General features: G+C 44.8%; 2 protein-coding genes across 5 annotated transcripts in view; one reads left to right on the top strand and one right to left on the bottom strand.

Moving 5' to 3' along the window:
- CSMD2 (CUB and Sushi multiple domains 2) overlaps positions 1-20,599 on the bottom strand; it is a 607,752-nt gene that overhangs the window by 322,587 nt on the left and 264,566 nt on the right. The gene's annotated exons all lie outside the window — the stretch shown is intronic.
- HMGB4 (high mobility group box 4) lies at positions 18,116-18,851 on the top strand. The gene has a single exon (XM_082686559.1). The coding sequence runs from the start codon at positions 18,243-18,245 to the stop codon at positions 18,822-18,824; it is 582 nt and encodes a 193-aa protein (XP_082542685.1). The 5' UTR covers positions 18,116-18,242; the 3' UTR covers positions 18,825-18,851.

Raw genomic sequence — 20,599 nt, forward strand, 5'->3', positions numbered from 1 at the left:
TCTGGCTGACTTCTCCTGTGTACTTTGGGACTCCTGGCACTTCCTCTACCCTGGTGCTTGTCTCACCAAGAATCATCCAGGGGTCTGCCTCATCCTCCAAACTGTGCGCTCCTGAAGACAGGGGCTGTTTCTTTCTTCTTTAATTCTTTCATCAGTACCTTCCATGGAAACCTAACACGCCTCCATAAACACTGCTTACTAGAAGAAGGAACGCTTGAATGAGTCAATGAATGAATGGGATCCTGCTAATGAAAGCAGAGGGCATATGAGGGGGAAAACAGACCAGCACGTGAGCCTGGAGACAATGGTGAGAGCCTCCAAGGCCGTAATGGGTTTCATCCTGCTTTCCTATGAAGATGCGCCCCCACACCCCCTTGATGCCTCAGCACTCGTCCTATCCCCTACTCACTTGTCAGCTGCTGGTACCTTTCTGGGGGACTCTTCTCATCCTGACATAGCCCCAATGCACTAACCGTGAGATCTCGTAATCAATGTGGGCAAATGTTCCTCCTTCCCCAGAAGGAACTCAATAAACTCAACAAATTACCAGGGCTCTTCCCTGCTCAGCTAATTGTTAGCCCCAGGGAACCCACACAAGCTACATCAGGTAAACGCTTTTCCTCCAGATGCACTGCTCCCTGGAGGGCGAGTATCTGAACCAGGAAAAGGGAAGGACAGGGCTCCCGGCAATGTCTGCGCCTGGGATGTGGGTGTCATCACCGCTGGGGGTCCTGGGGCTCATGCGTTGGGGGTGGCACCTTGAGAAGGGCTGGGAGTGGCTTGGGGTGCTCATTTTTTGCACTCCCTGCAGGGCTGCTCACCCAGAAAGGCTGCTGGCTGAGGCGTCTCCTGACTGCGCAGAGGCCGTGCTCATGATGCTGCCAAGAGCAGACTGGCATCGTGTCTGCGAACGGAGCGGGGCCTGAAGTGCTGAGCTCCGGGTGAGGGGGCTCCTGGCGTGCCCTCAGCTACCTTCCAGGGCCCCCGCGCCTCCCTCATTTTCTGTCAGTCCCACTCCCCTCCGTGAGCTACAAGCGTCTGAAGAGCCTGAGCCCCGCCGACCCCAAGTGACCCACAGGGCGCGCCTGATTGGCTCAGGCTGGCCACGTGACACCAGTGGGGCCAATGGGCCGATGGGAACGGGCCTCACCCGCGGGAGGGGAGATTCCGGAAAGGGTGGCCCCACATCAGGTCTTCCACCTCTGACCCTGTACCTCCACCCCATCACTCTCACGGGATGTGGGGTGCCTCGTACATTGTCCTCCTCCATGACGTGCTGCCGTCTGCCTGGGACAGAATCTAAGCACCCTCTCAGCCCTGCCCTGCTGCTGAATCCTTAGCTAGCCATTCTCTGCCCCCAGCCCGGGGCTGCATTGCGCCAGGTTAGGCCAGAGAGCTCGCCTGGAAAGCTGATGGCCCCATGAACTAAAATGTTAAAGCCTGCCCCATCAGGTCTGGCCCAGGAAGTGGGTGCCTTGGGAACGTGGTGGCCGAGGCACACTCACACTAAACCTGGACCCTATCGCCTTCCTGGCTCAGGAGTCTGCCTAGGTGGAGATGTCCCCTGTCTGGGTTATCACCTGTCTTGTTCCCCTACACAGTGGCAATAGGTTTGACCTCTGGAACCAACACAGCCTTGTATTTGAGTCTGGGCTCCACTATTTCCTAGTCGTGTAAGTATGGGGATGTGCCAAAAATTCTCTGAACCTCAGTTTCCTCATCTGTGCAATGGGAGTCTTATGAATATCTGTGCTTATGTATATAAGGTGTCTAGGATTGTGCCTGACACACAGCAGGTGCTTCACAAATGTGAACTATTCTCCCCCACCCTTGATTAGTTAGGTCTGAGAGGAGGAGAAGGGATGAGATCTTATCAGAGCCTTGAACCCTATCCTCCAGAGCATAAAGGGTTTAAGTAGACCCTGGAGTAGCCTAGGTTTCCCTGGAGAAGTAAGGATGCCTGCATCCAGTCTGGTGACAGGACAGTACATGGGAGAAGAGACAGGGCACTCTGTGTCACCCAAGGTAGCCAGTCCATGTGGTAGCTACCTTCCCTTCTCCCTCAGCGGCTCTAGCCTGGCCTCCACCAGTTCCTGCTCTCTCAGTCTTGCCCATCTTCCACCTGTCACTAGCAGACATGAGTCAGAGAAGGGGCCTGTCCCCCTCCCAAGAAGGGTGGCAATGTATGCCTTGCAGAGGCCTCTGGGGATTATATTTGGATAATACTTCTCATCCTGAGGAAATGTTTGCAGATGGCTTACTGAGGAGCCTCCCACGTCAGCCTCTGCCTGCCACTCGACTGCCACTCTTAGCTTGAGCAACATCAATGTCCCCCTCCCCCTCCAGGAGGAGGCAGCTAGCCAGCCCTGCGTGAGAGCCAGGCAGCTCTGAAGCCCTGGCTGAGGGCATGAGCCTCTAGTCAGCTGGAGAATGGATGGGCTAAAGCATCTTGGTGATGTGCAGGCCAGTGAACAAGGTGTCCTAGTCAGATGCAGCTGGACTTGGATCCTGCCTCCATATCCACTGGCTGTATGACCCTGGGAGATGGTGTCACCTCTCTGAGTCTCTCTATTCCAGTATGTGTATCACAGTGCTTTGTGACAATTTGAGGTGCTATGGTGATGCTCATAAACTCCTGCTAAGCCTTCAAGACATAGCAGCCACATATTCTGGATCACGACATGTCTCCAGAAAGCAAGGGAGAGTCGTGGGCCAAGGGCTAACACTTACTGAATAGAAAGCAGTTTGGGGGGCACCTGGGTGGCTCAGTGGGTTAAGCCTCTGCCTTTGGCTCAAGTCATGGTCCTGGGGTCCTGGGATTGAGCCCCACATCAGGCTCTCTGCTTGGTGGGGAGCCTGCTTACCACCACCCCCATCGCCCGCCTCTCTGCCTATTCATGATCTCTGTCTGGCAAATAAATAAATAAAATCTTTAAAAAAAAAGAAAAAAAAAAGGCAGTTTGGGGTGGAGATTAGGAACATGGGCCCTGGAAGTTTCCTGCTTGGGTTCAAGTCTCATCTCTTGTCTAACTATTAGCTGTCTAACTATGGGCAAGTGGCTGACCTGCTTTGGGCCTCAGTTTCCCCTGCTATTTACTAGGGTAACACCAGCACCCACCTCATAGAGCTGACAGGAGGTCTAAGTGAGATAATGGGTACAAAAGCTCTTGGTAGGAGGGGCAAGATGGCAGAGAAGTAGAACACCCTGTTTCAACCAGTCCCCTAAAGTGAGCTAAATATCTACCAGAACACTCTGAACACCCATGAAATCAGCCTGAGATGTAAGATTATACACTTCTGGATCACTACAGGGGCAGAAGACACCAGTGGAGAGGTAAAGCAGAGTGGGAACACTTGGACTTGTATCAGAGGATAAACAGAAGGGGGAGGGAGCCACCAGAAGTGACTCATTGGAAAGTAATATCTCAATATGAAAGTGCCCTGTGATTGGGGATCAGCATTAACTTGGAGACTTGATAGAAGCACTGAAAAAAAGTAAAAGATCTTAAGAGGCAACTAGTGGAATTGGGTGGTCACAGGCACGGGCCTAAGCCCATGGTCCCAGGACGGTCACCACTGACAACCACCCATGCCAGAGAGAGTCCAGTGGGGGCTCAAGTCCATGGTCCGTGAGCCCATGGCTTTCCATTGCTTGCACCACTGCTTGGGCTGGGCCCACTCCTGCCCGTGCATGAGAGAGTCTGATGTGGGCACTGGCCCACGGTCTCTAGGCCCACTGCCTTCTCCATGTGTCCTGTGCTGCCGCTTGGTGTGAGTGCACGGGGTGAGGGCATGGACCTCAGACAGCAGTCCCAGGAATGGCAGTCACCTGGGATGGGGCTCACCCGGACCAATATCATTCATGGCTTTAGTGGCATGGGGGTGCGCACTGCCTGTGAAAGGCTGCACTGTTCAGTGGAGTTTGCACACAGGGAGTCTGTGTGTTCTGGACCACCCAGAGGGGAGCAGACTGAGGTTTCTCTCTGAGGCAGCGGTCTGGGTGCAGACGGTTTGCTTTCCACTAAACCTCTGAAAAGCCCTGCAAAAAGCCCCCAAAGAACAAAAACCTCCAGAGAACAAGAGCCGGAAAAACTGGTTTCCACAGAGCCAAGCTCCTTGATAGTGGGCAGGGCGACTCAGCCCAAGCAGGACAGACTGGAAACAACAATGACAACAACAAAACAAAACAAAACAAAACAAAACAAAAACCCCTCCCACAGAAGACAAGCCAAAAGAGCCAGAGGACATTAATTACAGGGTCCCCCATAAAACTGTAAAACCCCAACATCAGGGGAAAACAACATATTAAGCTCCTGGTATTGCCCCAAAACCTATATATTTCATAGACAACTTTTTTTAATTCATTCTCATAAATCTTGTTCTTTTAATTTTTTTAAACCTCCTTACCAGTAGAGGTTTAATACAACATATTGCATAACAACTTTTTAACTTGAACTTTTTTCATACATATGCTTTTTTTTTCTTTTTTTATACATATAGATATAAGCTTCAAGGTTATCCTTTTTCCCTATTCAATACTACTCCTATATAGAAACCAGTTTTAATTTCCCTGTATGTCTGGAAATTTGAGTCCTTTAACAAAGATAACAACATTCACCCAGGAAGAACCGAAATAACCTTCCACATCCACATCAAGGATTTATAAACACCTTCCCATCTTATTCTTCTGTTAGTATTTGTTAATTTGTTTTTGTACTATTTAAATATTATTCTTGGGGTTCATTTTGGCTGGGTTTTTCTTGTTTTTTTTTTTTTCCTTGTTTTTTACTATTGTCAGTTTTTTTGTTTGTTCATTTTTGTTTATGGACCTTATAAATCTTACTTTGGGGGTTCATTTTAGCTGGGTTTTCTTTTTTCATTTTTTTTCTATTTCTTTTTGGTGGTTGCTCCAAAAACTTTCCAGGGTGCACCTTGCCTGGATTGTGGTTGATATATTCAGCTATACACCCCCTTAACCACCTCTCACCAAAATGACTAGGAGGAGGAACACCCAACAGAGGAAAAATTCAGAGAATCTGCCCTCTGTCACAGAACTATTGGATATGGACATAAACAGTATGTCAGAAAGGGAATTCAGGGTAACAATTATCCAAGGAATGGCTAGGTTGGAGAAGACCATTAGTGGCAACACAGACACTCTAAGGGTGGAAGTGAGGGCAGATCTGGCATTACTAAAGAATGCTATCAGTGAGATCCAATCTAATATAAATACTCTAACAGCTAGAGTAATCAAGGCAGAAGATCAAATTAGTGATCTCGAAGAAAAACTGAAAGAAAAGAAGGATCAAGAGGAGGTCTGGAACAAATAGCTTAGACGCCATGAAAACAGAATTAGGGAAATAAATGATGCCATGAAACATTCCAACATCAGAATTATTGGGATCCTTGAGGGGGTGGAGAAAGAGAGAAGACAAGAAGATATAGTTGAACAAATTCTGGATGAAAATTTTCCCAGTCTGGAGAATGAAACAAATGTTTGTGTCTTAAGGCAGAAAGGCTACCCCAAGATCAACAAATCTAGAAAGACTTCCAGATGCTTAATTGTGAAATTCACAAATCATAATTGTAGACAAGAGGTTCTAAGGGCAGCTGGGGGAAGAGATTCCTTACGTACAGAAGAAGGTCCAACAGAATAATGTCAGACCTGTCCACAGAAATCTTGCAATCCATAAAGGGCTGGAAAGACATATTCAGGGCACTAAATGAGAAGAACATGCAGCCAAGAATACTTTATCCAGCAAGGCTGACATTCAAAATGTATGGACATTGGGGAGGGTATGTGCTTTGGTGAGTGCTGTGAAGTGTGTAAACCTGGTGATTCACAGACCTGTACCCCTGGGGATAAAAATATATGTTTATAAAAAATAAAAAATTATATATAAAAAAAAAGAGAGAAAAAAAAAATAAAATAAAATAATGTTGGGTAAAATGGATGGAGAGATAAAGACCTTCTAAGACTGGCAAGGTTCAAAAGCGTATGTGGCCACCAAGCTGGTAGAATAAGAAATATTATGGGGAGGGTTCTATAAGAGAAGAAAGAATCAAAGAGTGACATAGAACAAAAATTCACACAGACAATTTATAGAAACAAGGACTTCTCAGGCAACGTGATGTCAATAAAAACTTATCTTTCAATAATCACTTGCACAATGTGAATGGTCTAAATGCTCCCATAAAATGGCACAGGGTTGCAGACTGGATAAAACGACAAGACCTGTTCATATGCTGTCTATAAGAGACACATTTGGAACCTAAAGATACATCCAGACTGAAAGTGAAGGGATGGAGAACAATCTTTCATGCCAACGGGCCTCAAAAGAAAGCTGGGGTAGCAATTCTCATATCAGATAAATTAGACTTTAAGCTAAAGACTGTAGTCAGAGATAAAGAAGGGCACTACATCATTCATAAAGGATCTATCCACCAAGAAGATCTAACAGTTATATTTATGCCCCAAATATGGGAGCAGCCAACTACACAAGCCAACTGTTAATTAGGATAAAGAGTCATATTGATATGAACACATTAATTGTAGGGGATCTTAACACGCCACTCTCAGCAATAGACAGACCATCTAAGCAGAAAATCAATAAATAAACAAGAGCTTTGAATTACACATTGGACCAGATGGGCCTCATGTATAGAACATTCGAATGTTTCATATACATAGAACATTAAAACAACAAAAAACTCATTCTTCTTGAGTGCTCATGGAACTTTCTTGAAAATAGACCACATACGGGGTCACAAATCAGGGCTCAACTGATACCAAAAGATTGAGATTATTCCCTGCATATTCTCAGACTACAGTGCTTTGAAAACTGGAACTCAACCACATGAAAAAGTTTAAAAGGAATTCAAACACTTGGAAGCTAAAGACCACCCTGCTTAAGAATGTTTGGATCAACCAGGAAATCAAAGAACTTAAACAATTCATGGAAACCAATGAGAATGAAGACACATCAGTCCAAAACCTATGGGATATGGCAAAAGCAGTCTTAAGGAAAAAATGCATAGCCATCCAGGCCTCACTCAAAAGAACTGAAAAATCCCAAATACACCAGCTCTCTTTACACCTTAAAGAACTGGAAAATCAACAACAAATTATGCCAACCCTAAGAACAAGAAGGAAAATAATCAGGATTAGAGTGGAGATCAATGAGATAGAGACTAGAGATACAGTAGAACACATCAACAAAACTAGAAGCTGGTTCTTTGAAAGAATCAATATGATTGATAAACCACTGGCCAAACTAATCCAAAAGAAAGGAGGGCCCAAGTTAATAAATATGAATGAAAGGAGAGCGATAATAACTAACATCAAGGAAACAGAAACAATCATCAGAAATTATTATCAACAGCTATTTGCCAATAAGTTAAGCAAACTAAAAAAAATGGTTGCATTACTGGAAACCTATCAACTTCCAAGACTGAAACAGGAAGAAATTGACAACCTGAATAGACCAATATCTAGTAACAAGATTGAAGCAGTGATCAAAAACCTCCCAAAAAACAAGAGCCCAGGACTTGACGGATTCCCTGGGGAACTCTACCAAACACTCAAAGAAGAAATAATACCTAATCTTCTGAAGCTGCTTCAAAAAATAGGAACATAAGGAAAACTTCCAGACTCTTTCTATGAAGCCAGCATTATCTTGATTCCCAAACCAGGCAAAGACCCCAATCGAAATGGAAAATTTTAGACCAATATTCCTGATAATATGGATGCCAAGATTCTCAAAAAGAACCTAGCTAATATGATCCAACAGTACATTAAAAAGATTATCCACCATGACCAGGTGGGATTTACACCTGGGATGTAAGGGTGGTTCAACATTCGTAAGTCAGTCAATGTGATAGAACAAATCAGTAAGAGAAGACAGAAGAACCACATGGTCTTCTCAATTGATGCAGAAAAAGCATTTGACAAAATACAGTATCTGTTCTTGATTAAAACTCTTCAAAGTATAGGGATTGAGGGAACATTCCTCAACATCATAAAATCTATAAAAAACCCCACAGTGAATATCATTCTCAATGGGGAAAGCTAACAGCATTCCCTTTGAGATCGGGACATGACAAGGAAGCCCACTCTCGCCACTGTTGTTCAACATACTACTAGAAGTCCTAGCAACAGCAATCAGACAACAAAAGGAAATAAAAGGTATTCAAATCAGCAAAGAAGAAGTCAAACTCTCTCTCTTTGCAGATGACATGAAACTTTATATGGAAAACCCAAATGACTCCACTCCCAAACTACTAGAACAAGTACAGCAATTCAGTAATGTGGCAGGATACAAAGTCAATGCACAAAAACCAGTTGCTTTCTTATACACTAACAGTGAAAACATAGAAAGGGAAATTAGAGAATCAGTTCCATTTATTATAGCACCGAGAACCATAAGATACCTGAGAATCAACCTGACCAAAGAGGTAAAGGATCTGTACTCAAGGAACTACCGAACACTTATGAAAGAAATTGAAGACAACACAAAAAGGTGGAAAAGCATTCCATGCTCAATGGATCAGAAGAATAAACATTGTTAAAATGTCTATACTGCCCAAAGAAATCTATACTTTCAATGCTATCCTAATCAAAATTCCACCAAAGTTTTTCAAAGTGCTAGAACAAACAATCCTAAAATTGGTATGGAACCAGAAAAGTCCCTGAATTGCTAAGGAAATATTGAAAAAGAAAAACAAAACTGGGGGCATCACGTTGCTTAATTTCAAGCTTTAGTACAAAGCTGTGATCACCAAGACAGCATGGTACTGGCACAAAAACAGACACAGACCAGTGGAACAGAGTAGAGAGTCTGGACATAGACCCTCAACTCTAGGGTCAACTAATCTTCAACAAAGCAGGAAAAAATATCCAGTGGAACAAAGTCTCTTCAATAAATGGTGCTGAGGAAATTGGACAGGTGTGTATGAAATGCAACCATTCTCTTACAACATATACAAAGATAAACTCCAAATGGATAAAAGACCTCAAAATGAGGCAGGAATCTATCAAAATCCTAGAGGAGAACATAGGCAGTAACCTCATTGACATCAGCCACCTCAACTTCTTTCATGATATGTCTCAAAAGGCAAAGGAAACAAAAGTGAAATGAAATTTTGGAACATCATCAAGATAAAAAGCTTCTGCACAGCAAAGGAAATAGTCAACAAAACAAAGAGGCAATGCATGGAATAGGAGAAGATATTCACAAATGACACTACAGAAAAAGGGATGATATCCAAGATCTACAAAGAACTCCTCAAACTCAACACCCAAAAAACAGATAATCATGTCAAAAAATGGGCAGAACATATGAACAGACACTTCTCCAAAGAAGACATAAAAATGGCTAACAGACACATGAAAAAAATGTTCGTCAACATTAGCTATCAGGGAAATTAAAATCAAAACCACATTGAGATAGCACTGTATACCAGTTAGAATGGCCAAAATTAACAAGACAAGAAACAAGTGTTGGAGAGAATATGGAGAAAGGAGAACCCTTTTACTGTTGGTGGGAATGCAAGTTGGTGCAGCCACTTTGGAAAACAGTGTAGAGATTATGACCCTGCAAATGCACTACTGGGTATTTACCCTAAAGATACAGATGCAGTGAAAAGAAGGGCCATATGTACATAGCAGCAATGGCCACAATCGCCAAACTGTGAAAAGAGCCAAGATGCTCTAGAGCAGAGGAATGGATAAAGAAGATATGGCCCATATATACAATGGAATACTACACCTTCATCATCAAGGATGGATACCCAACTTTTGTATCAACATGGATGGGTCTGGAGGAGGTTATGGTGAGTGAAATAAGTCAAGCAGAGAAAGTAAATTATCATATGGTTTCATTTACTTGTGGAGCATAAGGAATAATATGGAGGACATTTGGAGAAGGAAAGGAAAAGTGAATTGGGGGAAATCAAAGGGGGAGATGAACCATGAGAGATTGTGGACGCTGAGAAACAAACAGGGTTTTCGAAGGGAGGTGGATGGGGGGATGGGTGAGCCTGGTGGTGGGTATTAAGGAGAGCACGTATTGCTGGGAGCACTGGGTATGGTACATAAACAATGAATCTTGGAACACTGAAAAAATAAAATTAAAAAAAAAAAGCTCTTGGTATAGTTCTCAGCACATAGCAAGTGCTCAAAGACCATTTGCTGTTATTATTGAGGGCCAATAATGTCCCAGTGTTGTATATATACTTTCTGCAGTCAAATGCTCTACCACTGAGCTATACCCCCTGTATATATACTTTCTGAATAACAAACCAGAGATCTAGTGGAGCAAAAGCAAGTAGAAGGGAGAGGAAGGAGATAAAAAGGAGAGAACGGACAAATAGGGAAGAGGAGAGTCTTCTCCTCCTGGCTTCTCATATTGCTCACCTGCATCACATCTGGGCTAATGCTCTTGGTTTCAGGTGGCAGAAATCCAGATCAAATCAGCCTGGAATAGAGAAGACATGACTGGCTGCTATAGTCAAGCCATAGCTGGCCCCAGGGATGACTAGACCCAGGGATCCAAATGCCACAAGGCCCCTCTCTCTGTGTCCTATTTCTGTTGTGCTCTGTCTGCTGGCTTCATTCTTTCCATGGCAAATGGCGATGCTCAAGGCTGGACCCATGGCCACCCTTAGCAGCTTTAATTTATCCTCACACCTTCTCTTCCAGACAAAAGGCAAAAATCCCTTCCCTTAGTTCTAATTAGAAAAAGCTCACTAAAGGCCTCCAAGTAGTCCCGCTGGGGGGTGTGCCCACGCCTGGGGCCAAGGGCATAGGCCCCCGCTGGAACTATTTTGAGGACAGTTCTCCAAAAGAAGGGATGTGCTTAGAAGGAGGGAGTGGCCGGTCCTAGGCAGACCAAATGAAAGATGTTCATGTTGGTTGAAGGAGGCAGGGAGCTGGACAAAAAGATCAGGGACCACTCTTCCTACTCTGTGGCATACTAGAGTATTTTTGTCAAGGCCTGTGAGAGATATCTAGTCATACTTTGCTGTGGGCATTCTCTCCCCAAAATTGGTCTTATTCTAGAACTCATCCTCTCTTCCTTTGCTGTGTCCTACCAGAGGTAAGCAGGCATGCCTGGACCTTGCCATGCTCATCCCATGCTTGTGCTTGATCATCTGTTCCATTTCCTGTCCATTGTCCACTAAGCCTCTGGACTAGGCATGGACACTTCATTTCAGCTTTGACCAGCCTGTGTTCTAAACAGTAGACCCAGGTTCTGTTTGTACCTGCACATGCTGGTGTGGTTCTATAGGCTATCCACCTCAGTCTAGCTGCTAGACTCAGGACATTCCATGACCTGGGGTAAACTGACTGGATCCATCTGGAACGAGATCCATCAACCCAACTCAGAAAAGTGTCCACTGAATCCCTCAAATGTTGAGATTTAGACACCTTCTTCTCCTTCCCCTTCCCTTTGCCCTTCTCCTTCTTCTTCTTCTTCCACCTGCCCTCCTACTGCAATACTTGGCCTCGTTCCCTGATGGCTTCCTTCTCTCCTTGGTCCTAGCCAATGGAGTTCCTAGACTCCCAGTAGTGGCAAAACACATGGAGTTAAGAGTGAAACCAACTTGAGTCTGAGGCCTGGCTCTGCCACTCATTGCTGTATGGCCCTGAAAAAATTAATCTCTCTCTTTCTCTAGGCTTTTCTGGAGATAATATACTTAAAACATTACCATCATTCTTATTAAAATATTATGGTCACATGAGATTGAGTAATAGTTCTTGGCATGAGGTTAGTGCCAAAAAGCCCAAGTCTACTGTTTATGACCCTGCCTTTCCCACCAGTCTGCCTTCCAGGAAATTTCAGATGCCTCTCTCTACCACCACCTCCTTTCCTAAGACATATCCATCCTTCAAATGCTGCTTATAAGTGGCCATCAAAGAATCAGTGACATTGCTCCACAACTCACAGCTATTTGTTGAGATGTGTGTGCATGTGCACATGTATATGAGTGGCGAATGAGTGAATGAACTGAAAGAATCTAAGAGTGAATTAATTGGTAAGCAAACGAGTGAATTAGTGACTTAATGAGTCAGCAAGCGCATGAAGAAGAGTGTGTAAAATTGAGCAGACCACGCTCCTTGGTCCCACAACTAATCTAATAAGGGGTGGCATAAATTTTTAATCTTTATTAACATAAGCATGGGTTAAGAACAGCACAGGAAACATTACAGACCACCAGCTGGATGAGAAAGATACTGTATTCCTCCCCCATTTCTGCTTTAACAAATTTTTACAAATTTCGTGGTCTGAAAGAACACACTTGTCTTAAAAGTTCTGGGTGGTGGGCGGAGGGAAAGGGCAGGAGCCCAAAATGGGTATCATGGAGCCAAGATCAAGGTGTCTGCAAGGCTCTGCTCTCTGGAGCTCTAGGGTGGGATCTGCTTGCTGGCCTTGCCCAGCCTCTAGTCATCACCTTGTTTCTTGGCTTGTGGTCTCTTTCTCAACCTTCAAAGCTGGCCATACCACATCTTCAGATCTCTGACTCTAACTCTCTGCATCTGTCACTACATCTCCATCTCAGACTTCTACACTCCTGCCTTCCTCTTACAGGGACCCAGGTGATTACAGCAGGTCCACCCACGTAACCCAGGGTAATCCTCTCATCCCAAATCCTTAACATAATCACATCTGCAAAGTTCCTTTTGCCATGGAAGGTAACACAGTCATGGGTTTTGAGGTTTCAGATGTGGGTGTCCCTGTGGAGCCATTTTCTGCCTACTATGGATACTCCACTCGAAGGGCATGTGTAGGTAGATTCCCACCCCACAAGAAGAGGGGCAGGAGGGGGATGAAGGAAACATCAAAGCATTTATCAGATGCCCAAGCCAGGTACTTTTGCTCTTCTTCTTCTTGTTTGAGCACTGGGATTTATTATTACTGTTATTTTAATTTAAATTCAACAATTAACGTATAATGTATTACTGGTTTCAGAGGTAGAAGTCAGGGATCCATCAGTCTTATATAATACCCTTGAGCACTGGGATTTTTGAAACATCCTCAGGTGTTTCCAGCATGCCCTGCAATTCAGGGAACACTGTGATGGAAGACATGCCAAGAGCACATGTTGCTACAGTTGAGGGTCAAATCTGCCCAGAGATTTCTGGAGGAGATGGATCAAGAGCAGGGTATCTCAACTGTGGGTACACATTACTGTCAGCGAGGGAGATTTCTGAAAGACTTTATTTATTTATTTTCATCTGCTTTTTTTTTTTTTTTAATTTTTATTTTTTATAAACATATATTTTTATCCCCAGGGGTACAGGTCTGTGAATCACCAGGTTTACACACTTCACAGCACTCACCAAAGCACATACCCTCCCCAATGTCCATAATCCCACCCTCTTCTCCCAAACCCCCTCCCCCCAGCAACCCTCAGTTTGTTTTGTGAGATTAAGAGTCACTTATGGTTTGTCTCCCTCCCAATCCCATCTTGTTTCATTGATTCTTCTCCTACCCACTTAAGCCTCCATGTTGCATCACCACTTCCTCATATCAGGGAGATCATATGATAGTTGTCTTTCTCTGCTTGACTTATTTCGCTAAGCATGATTCGCTCTAGTTCCATCCATGTTGTCGCAAATGGCAAGATTTCATTTCTTTTGATGGCTGCATAGTATTCCATTATTTTGAAATAAGAATAGAGTTGCAGGTTGCGGGGGGCGCGTGGGAGGCTCAGAGGGTTAAAGCCTCTGCCTTTGGCTCAGGTCATGAACCCAGGGTCCTGGGATCGAGGCCCACATCGGGCTTTCTGCTCGGCAGGGAGACTGCTTCCCCCGCCACCTCTGCCTGCCTCTCTGCCTACTTGTGATCTCTGTCTGACTTGTGATCTCCATCGGTGAAATAAATAAAATCTTTAAAAAAAAAAAAAAAAGCATTGCAGGTTGCAAAGACAGTACAAAAATTTCTTATAGACCCATCACCCAGCTTCCTCTAACATTAGCGTCTTATATAACCATGGTAGACGTATCCACAAGTTGACATTAGCTCAGTGGAAGACTTCATTCAGATGTCCCCAGTCTTTCCACTAATGTGTTTTCTCTTGGTCCACCATCCAGTCCATCAATTCCCAGAGCCCTGAGACATTAAGTCTACTTGATTTCTAATCTGGTTCTGTTTCTCAGGCTTTCCTTGCTTTCTCAGGCCCTTGACACTTTTGAAGGGTACTAGTCAAATGTTTTGTAGAATACCCCTTAATTTGGGTTTGTCTAATATTTTCTCAGGATTAGACCAGGGTTATGCAATTGGGGGAAGAATATCATTATTGGTTAGGGTGGTATCTGCCAGCTTTCTCCACTGGAAAGGTATAATTTGTCCTTTTCCACACGCTATTCATTAGAAGTGAGTCCCTACGTCCAGCCCATTTGGTAAAGGGGTACTGGGTCCGTTGTTCCCATCACTGCAGTTAGTTCCTATCCACAGCTTTGTTACCGTGTCACTGCTCTTTACTGATAAGGTAGTAACAAGCAATACCCAGAACATAAGTAGCAAAGCCAGAATTTGAATTCATGTCTGCCCAGGCTCCCAAAGCCATGTTCTTTCCACTTCATGTTACCAACGCTAAATCAAGGGGATCTGATTGGATTTGTGTTCAAGGTGAGAGCTCCCCCCTCAGCTTGCCTACGTAGTGTTTTTCAAATCAGTCCATGGACTGTAACCCATAGTGGATCATGAGACCAATCTGTAGGTCTGTAGGCACTTCGAATAACAAAATAGACCATAACAGAATAGAATAGAAAATACTACTTCACACACATAGTAAGTATAATTTGTTATAATGTTTCTGTAAACTCTGTGTTTAGAGAACTTTATCTTTAAAATAGGGATAAAAATAGTGGCCCTGCCACCACCCCCAACCCCCGCCCAAGCCCCCTGCCCAGGGGCACCTGGTGGTGCAGTTGGTTAAGTATCCAACTCTTGGTTTCAGCTTAGGGAGTTATTTCAGGGACGTGAGATCAAGGCCAGCATCAGACTCTATGCTCAGCAGAGTCTGCTTGAGATTCTCTCCTTCTGCCCCTCCCTTGCTCCATGCTGGCTCTCTCTCTAAAATAAATAAATAAATCTTAAAAAAAAATAGCATCCCTAACACACACAGTTGTTATAAAGATTAAATGCTTTGATATAGGTAAAGTGCTTGGAATAGAGACAGGCACACACGACACATTACATCAATATTACGAAGTACAGACATGCACAAATGGGTCATGATGTAAATTGTAAATCTTATTGTAAGGCTGCAATGAACAAATTCGAAAACACTGAACTCACAGCTCTAGATTGGGATGGTAGCAGTTTACGATGTCCAGGCACCTGCCTGTTTTTGTGAAGTTACTGGGGGCACAGCCAGGCTTATCGATGTATGTATTGTCTGCAGCTACTTTGGAGCAACAATGGTAGAGTTGAGTACATCCAATAAAAACCACAGGGCCCACAAAGTTGAAAATCATTCTTATCTGGCTTTCCAGACCAGTGCCCCTGCCTAAAGGTCATCTTATAATATAAGGGATATTAGATGCCTCTATGGAAGCCATGTGGCCTTGTTCTGTTATTACCCTGGCAGGCACGCTTACCCCTGCAGAACATTCTAGGCTGTGAGACCACTGGGTCCTTGAGCCTGAAGAAGCTCAATAGCCTTTGACCCTGGACCTATGCCCATACTTGCTTTATTTATCCACCTCCATTGCTGCTCATGGTGGAAAGCCAGAAACATGGCACATCGGTCAGAGTCCCAGCAGGAACCAGATGGCCACTCAAATGAGCATAATTTGAGGAGTGTTTAATAAAGAGGCTATTTACAAAGGGAAGGGCAAGGTGTAGGAAAGCCACAAGGGACAGCAGAGTAAAAGCAGAGCTCTTACCACCTCTGGCAAGAGGAGACAAGGAAAGGGAGCAATTCCTAAACCTGGAAGGAGCCAGTCATTTAGACAGGAAAACTTGATAGGAGCCAAGACCTTCAGTCCAGGGTCTGAGAGCCAGCTCCAGGTGACCTCTTGAGGGGGAAGCCAGGAGAATGAATGTCCTGGAATCACCTTTCTCTCCCCAATCTACTGTTGGGGTCCACAATGACCAAACTGAAATGGAAGCCACAGGGCATGAGATCCATTGATGTGGTCCATCTGGGTCAGCCTCCCAGGGCACAGAAGATAGTGAAGAAGGTTGAAGTCTCAGCTACCAGAGCACATAGCATCGACTTAGAAAGCTAGCCATACTGACCCTCCCTAAGGTTCTCCAGACATTTCCCCCACTTCATCCCTCCAAGGTGAGATTGTGGCCCAAGCATCACAGGGTGGCCGGAGCTTTTACCTTCTACCACCTTGTCTTCCTAGACCTGCTAGGCTCTAGATGATTATCATAGAGTTAGTCCTTCTGGATCTTTTTATCATGAGAAGGGTAGAACATCATGAATGGAGGCACAAATGAACTGTGGGGTTTTGTGAGACTGAGCAGAGTCAGATTCATGTCCATAGACATTGGCCAAATTCTTTCTCACAACCTGTCCTTCCATCTTGGAAAGGAGCTATGTCCTATTGACCTTGGCAGCCTAGCTCAAATCCAACAAATAGGTGAGCCAACACCTGGCCTTGGGAGAAAGAACCAGAGTGAAAAACAACTTAGCAAGCTGAGAAATGTTCTCAGAGTAATTTGTTAACCCTGCCAGACCTCTTGGTCCCATCACTAGCCCAAGCTTCCTTGGCTGGCATCTGAGATCTTGTAGGCCTCTAAATGCAGCCACAAAACTACAGCATGCCATCTGGAGGATTCTTCCCGGCTGGTCCAAAGCACCCATTTTACAGATATGAAATCAGAGGCTCATAGGAAGGAAGGAGCTAGCATCAGTAGCCCAGCTGCCTTGTGGCTCAAATTCAAGACTGGGGACCCTTATTAGTTTCCATCTTTCTTTTATAGAAGATGGAAGTTGCAGTCAGTCTCAGAGGCTTGGGAATGGATTGGGAGCCCTGGAAATGTGGTCTAGTCTTAGGCAAGTTTCCCTGTCAGGCTTAGTCGCTGAAGATACACACCAGAGTCATTGGCCCCCGAGGCACCACTTCTAAGGACTGAGAAAGAAACACAAGCTTGAGTCAAGCAAATCAGTCCAAATTCAGACTCCCACCTGTTAGGCTATTTTACCATAGCTTTTCTGCTAATGAGGCTCCATTTTGTAGTCCCATAAATTTGGCACTATCATCAACCACTGAGTTATATGAACCCTGGTCCCATACAAGCAATGCTCTCAAAGTGTCCAAAGGTCACAAGATGACCCTTTTATTGTCTTTTCTTTTTCCTTCCATTGGAAGACTAGTGGAATACAGGCAATGGCTTTCACACAAAGTCAGAAGCTGACAAGTGTGAGTGTAGCCATTAGAGCTCTGTACTCTAAGCCCGAGAGCGAATGACCCCAGAGATGAGAGCAGGAAGGCCTCTGGATGGCCAAGGATTTGACCCCATTTTCACAGCCTCAAGTGTATTGAGTACAACCCCTCAAGGTCTTCCTCCCTCTGCCCACCCCATCCCAGTTTCTTCAGAGAAATGAAGAGTTCAGATGTATATAGCCCAAGTGCTCAGGTTTTAAATTAGACAACTTTGTCCTGACAGGAACCGAGTCATGGCTGTCATACCTCATTATTTTTAGAGTTACTACTAAACTCTTTGAACGGCATGAGCTGCCACCATTCAAGGCAAACAGAAAGACTTCACATTTTATCATGACAGCCCTGGAGCCATCCACCTCCTCACGATCATTATATCCATCCTGACTTTGGGAGGGATCATGCAACATCTTGACAATCTTACGGTGAGGAAGGCAGACCCCATGGCTCATTACTATATCCGAGGGACTGAAATCTCCCATAGTAGAGCAAAGCCCATGGCCTCCAGGACATCAAGGAGAAATATTCCAGGGGAAGTCGCTGCTTCCAAACCACCCCTGGGTGAACCACCATCTCACATGAGCAACAGAAAAAAATGGACCCTCCAGTAGCCAACCAATAAGAGGAGCTGTAAGTTAATGCCACAGGCTGGTGAATGATGTCACAGTCCCCTCCTCTGATGTAATAATGCCACCACCACTGAAAAGGCTGAGCTGTGACCATAGCTCTTGCAGAGGGAAAAATTCACAAGCAGGGCACCTTCTAGATTGCTCCTGGAGTGTGGAGACAGAAGTCTCTGCTGTCCAAGTTACTGAATCCAGAAAAAAAAAATGACTTTATGAACATGGGAAAAGAAATCCAGATAAGGCCCAAGGCAAATGTTTCTTCTTACATCCACTTTTTGCTGAATTACAGGAACAAGTTCAAGGAGCAGCAGCCAAATACCTACCTTGGCTTTAAAGAGTTCTCTAGAAAGTGTTCGGAAAAATGGAGGTCCATCTCAAAGCACGAAAAGGCCAAATATGAAGCTCTGGCCAAGCTCGACAAAGCCCGGTATCAGGAAGAGATGATGAATTATGTTGGCAAGAAGAAGAAGCGGAGAAAACGGGACCCCCAAGCACCCAGACGCCCCCCATCATCCTTCTTGCTCTTCTGCCAAGACCACTTTGCCCGGCTGAAGAGGGAGAATCCGAGCTGGTCAGTAGTGCAGGTGGCAAGGGCCTCAGGAAAGATGTGGTCTGCGAAAACAGATGCTGAAAAGCAGCCATATGAGCAAAGAGCAGCTCTCCTGAGAGCCAAATACCAAGAGGAATTGGAAATCTACCGCAAACAATGTAATGCCAGGAAGGGCCTCCAAGGGTCAGCTAAGAACCAGCGCAGAAGGAAAACTGACTCGGATAAAGCTGATGGATCCAATTAGAAATAAATGCCATTCAACTATTGCCCATCGCTGGTCTCCTGTGTGACATTAGTGTGGCCACTGTTGCTGCTGCCTTGAGGAAGTGAGTGGGGTGGCGGTTGAGATTGGGACTTGGAAGCTGATCCTGGGGAGGGCTGGCTTTGAGAGAAGGGCAAAGAGGTCCAAGGCAATGTGTGAGGTCAGTAGGTACGGAGATTGGCTTGGGCAGGTAGAATGGGAGTTTCTAGTGGAAGTCACAGAGGTAGGGCATCTTGGTTGCAAGTGGTTATCGAGGACAGAGGACTGACCCTCCTCTGGGTCGGGTGCATGGATGCCAGTCCTGCCATCATCCTTACCAGCAGGGCCAGAAGGCCTAGAGTTCAGGTCAGACTCCTAATTGAGGCCCCAGCAGAGGTTGGGAAACTGGAGTTGAGGTGGGCTTTGGAGTACCTGGTTCCTCCAGTAATTACAGAACTGCTCCTCCAGCTGAGCCTTAGGTATCATCAGCAGGCCAGGAGGAGACCTCAGGGTTGGTTCCTGCTCTGGTGGGGATGAAAACACAGGGCTGATTTTACAAATGTGGGGATCTGACTCCGCCCAAGTCCCTAAACTAGAGAAAACCCTGGTTTGGGAGGGCACCCACCCAGTTGTCTGTGGTTAGAAGCACAGCACTCATGGAGTGGACATTTACTGCCTTTATGACCACCCAGCCTCCATTCCTTCTCCTCTTGTTCACAGCACCCTCCTCTGAAGTCCCCTGGTCACGCTGATTGGTTCAGTTACAGGCATGTGACCCAGGGTGTTCAGTCAGAGGGGACCACAGGACTTGTGCCGGGGATCCTAGGGAAGAGCCCTGTCCTGAGGCTACTGTAAGCCATCTGCCTTTTTCTTGGGTCAAAATGTTAGTCCCTTGGCAACAGAGTGTAATCTTGGACTTTTCATTGAAGATGAGCCCAAATGTTTTTTTTTTCTTTTTTCCTTTCTTTTTTCTTTTTTTGTCTAAGATATTTTGAGTTAGGATTTTGCCATTTAAAATGAGACTAAAGTGGTCATTTGGCACAATAGGACTGTTCTGTGTCTGTGCTCTATTTTTCAGGTGATATATCATGAGCAATGCTTCATCTCAATCAATATAAGTTGGTATGAAATATTGTGAAATGGCTATTTACTTCTCGACACCAAAAAGACTGGGCCAAAAGACAAAATTGCTTTTTTGTCATTGCGTTATGCATGCAACAGACTTCCTTAATTCCACCTCCACTCCTGTTCCAGGATGGACTTAGACTTTGTCCTCTACCACTTTTTGAACTTTTACTCTCAAAATAAAAGTAAAAATACATACTTTGAAAAATCTTACAGAACTAGAGAGCCTTTAGGGAATAGAAGGTAATATAGTGGAGTGATTTAGAAGTTCAAGGTCTGGAGTCAGGCCATTTATGGAAGACTCACATATGCCAGATCCTGTGTTGGTTACTGCATAGTCTACTATGTGGTACTGCATAGTCGGTTGCATAGACTACTGTCAGGTTCCTGCCCTGAAAGAACTTTCTTTCTGGTAAGAAGGATGTGAGCATAAACTACAGCACTAAAAGGCATGATGAAAATGAAGGCAACTCAGAGTGTAGGGGGCCCTACCAAGGAGACCTTTGAAGTCTTCAGGGATGAAGCAACTTTATCCTACTTGGCAAACTTGTACTGCTGCTGGCAAGATTCCTGTTTCCCATTCCCCATTCCCTACAGCTGTTGTTTCAACTTGGCTCTGCTTCCCCTCCATCCCAACCCCCACTCTCTCAGGA

Source organism: Mustela nivalis (genome assembly GCF_964662115.1).
Source record: "Mustela nivalis genome assembly, chromosome: 10".
Taxonomy (NCBI): Eukaryota; Metazoa; Chordata; class Mammalia; order Carnivora; family Mustelidae; genus Mustela; species Mustela nivalis.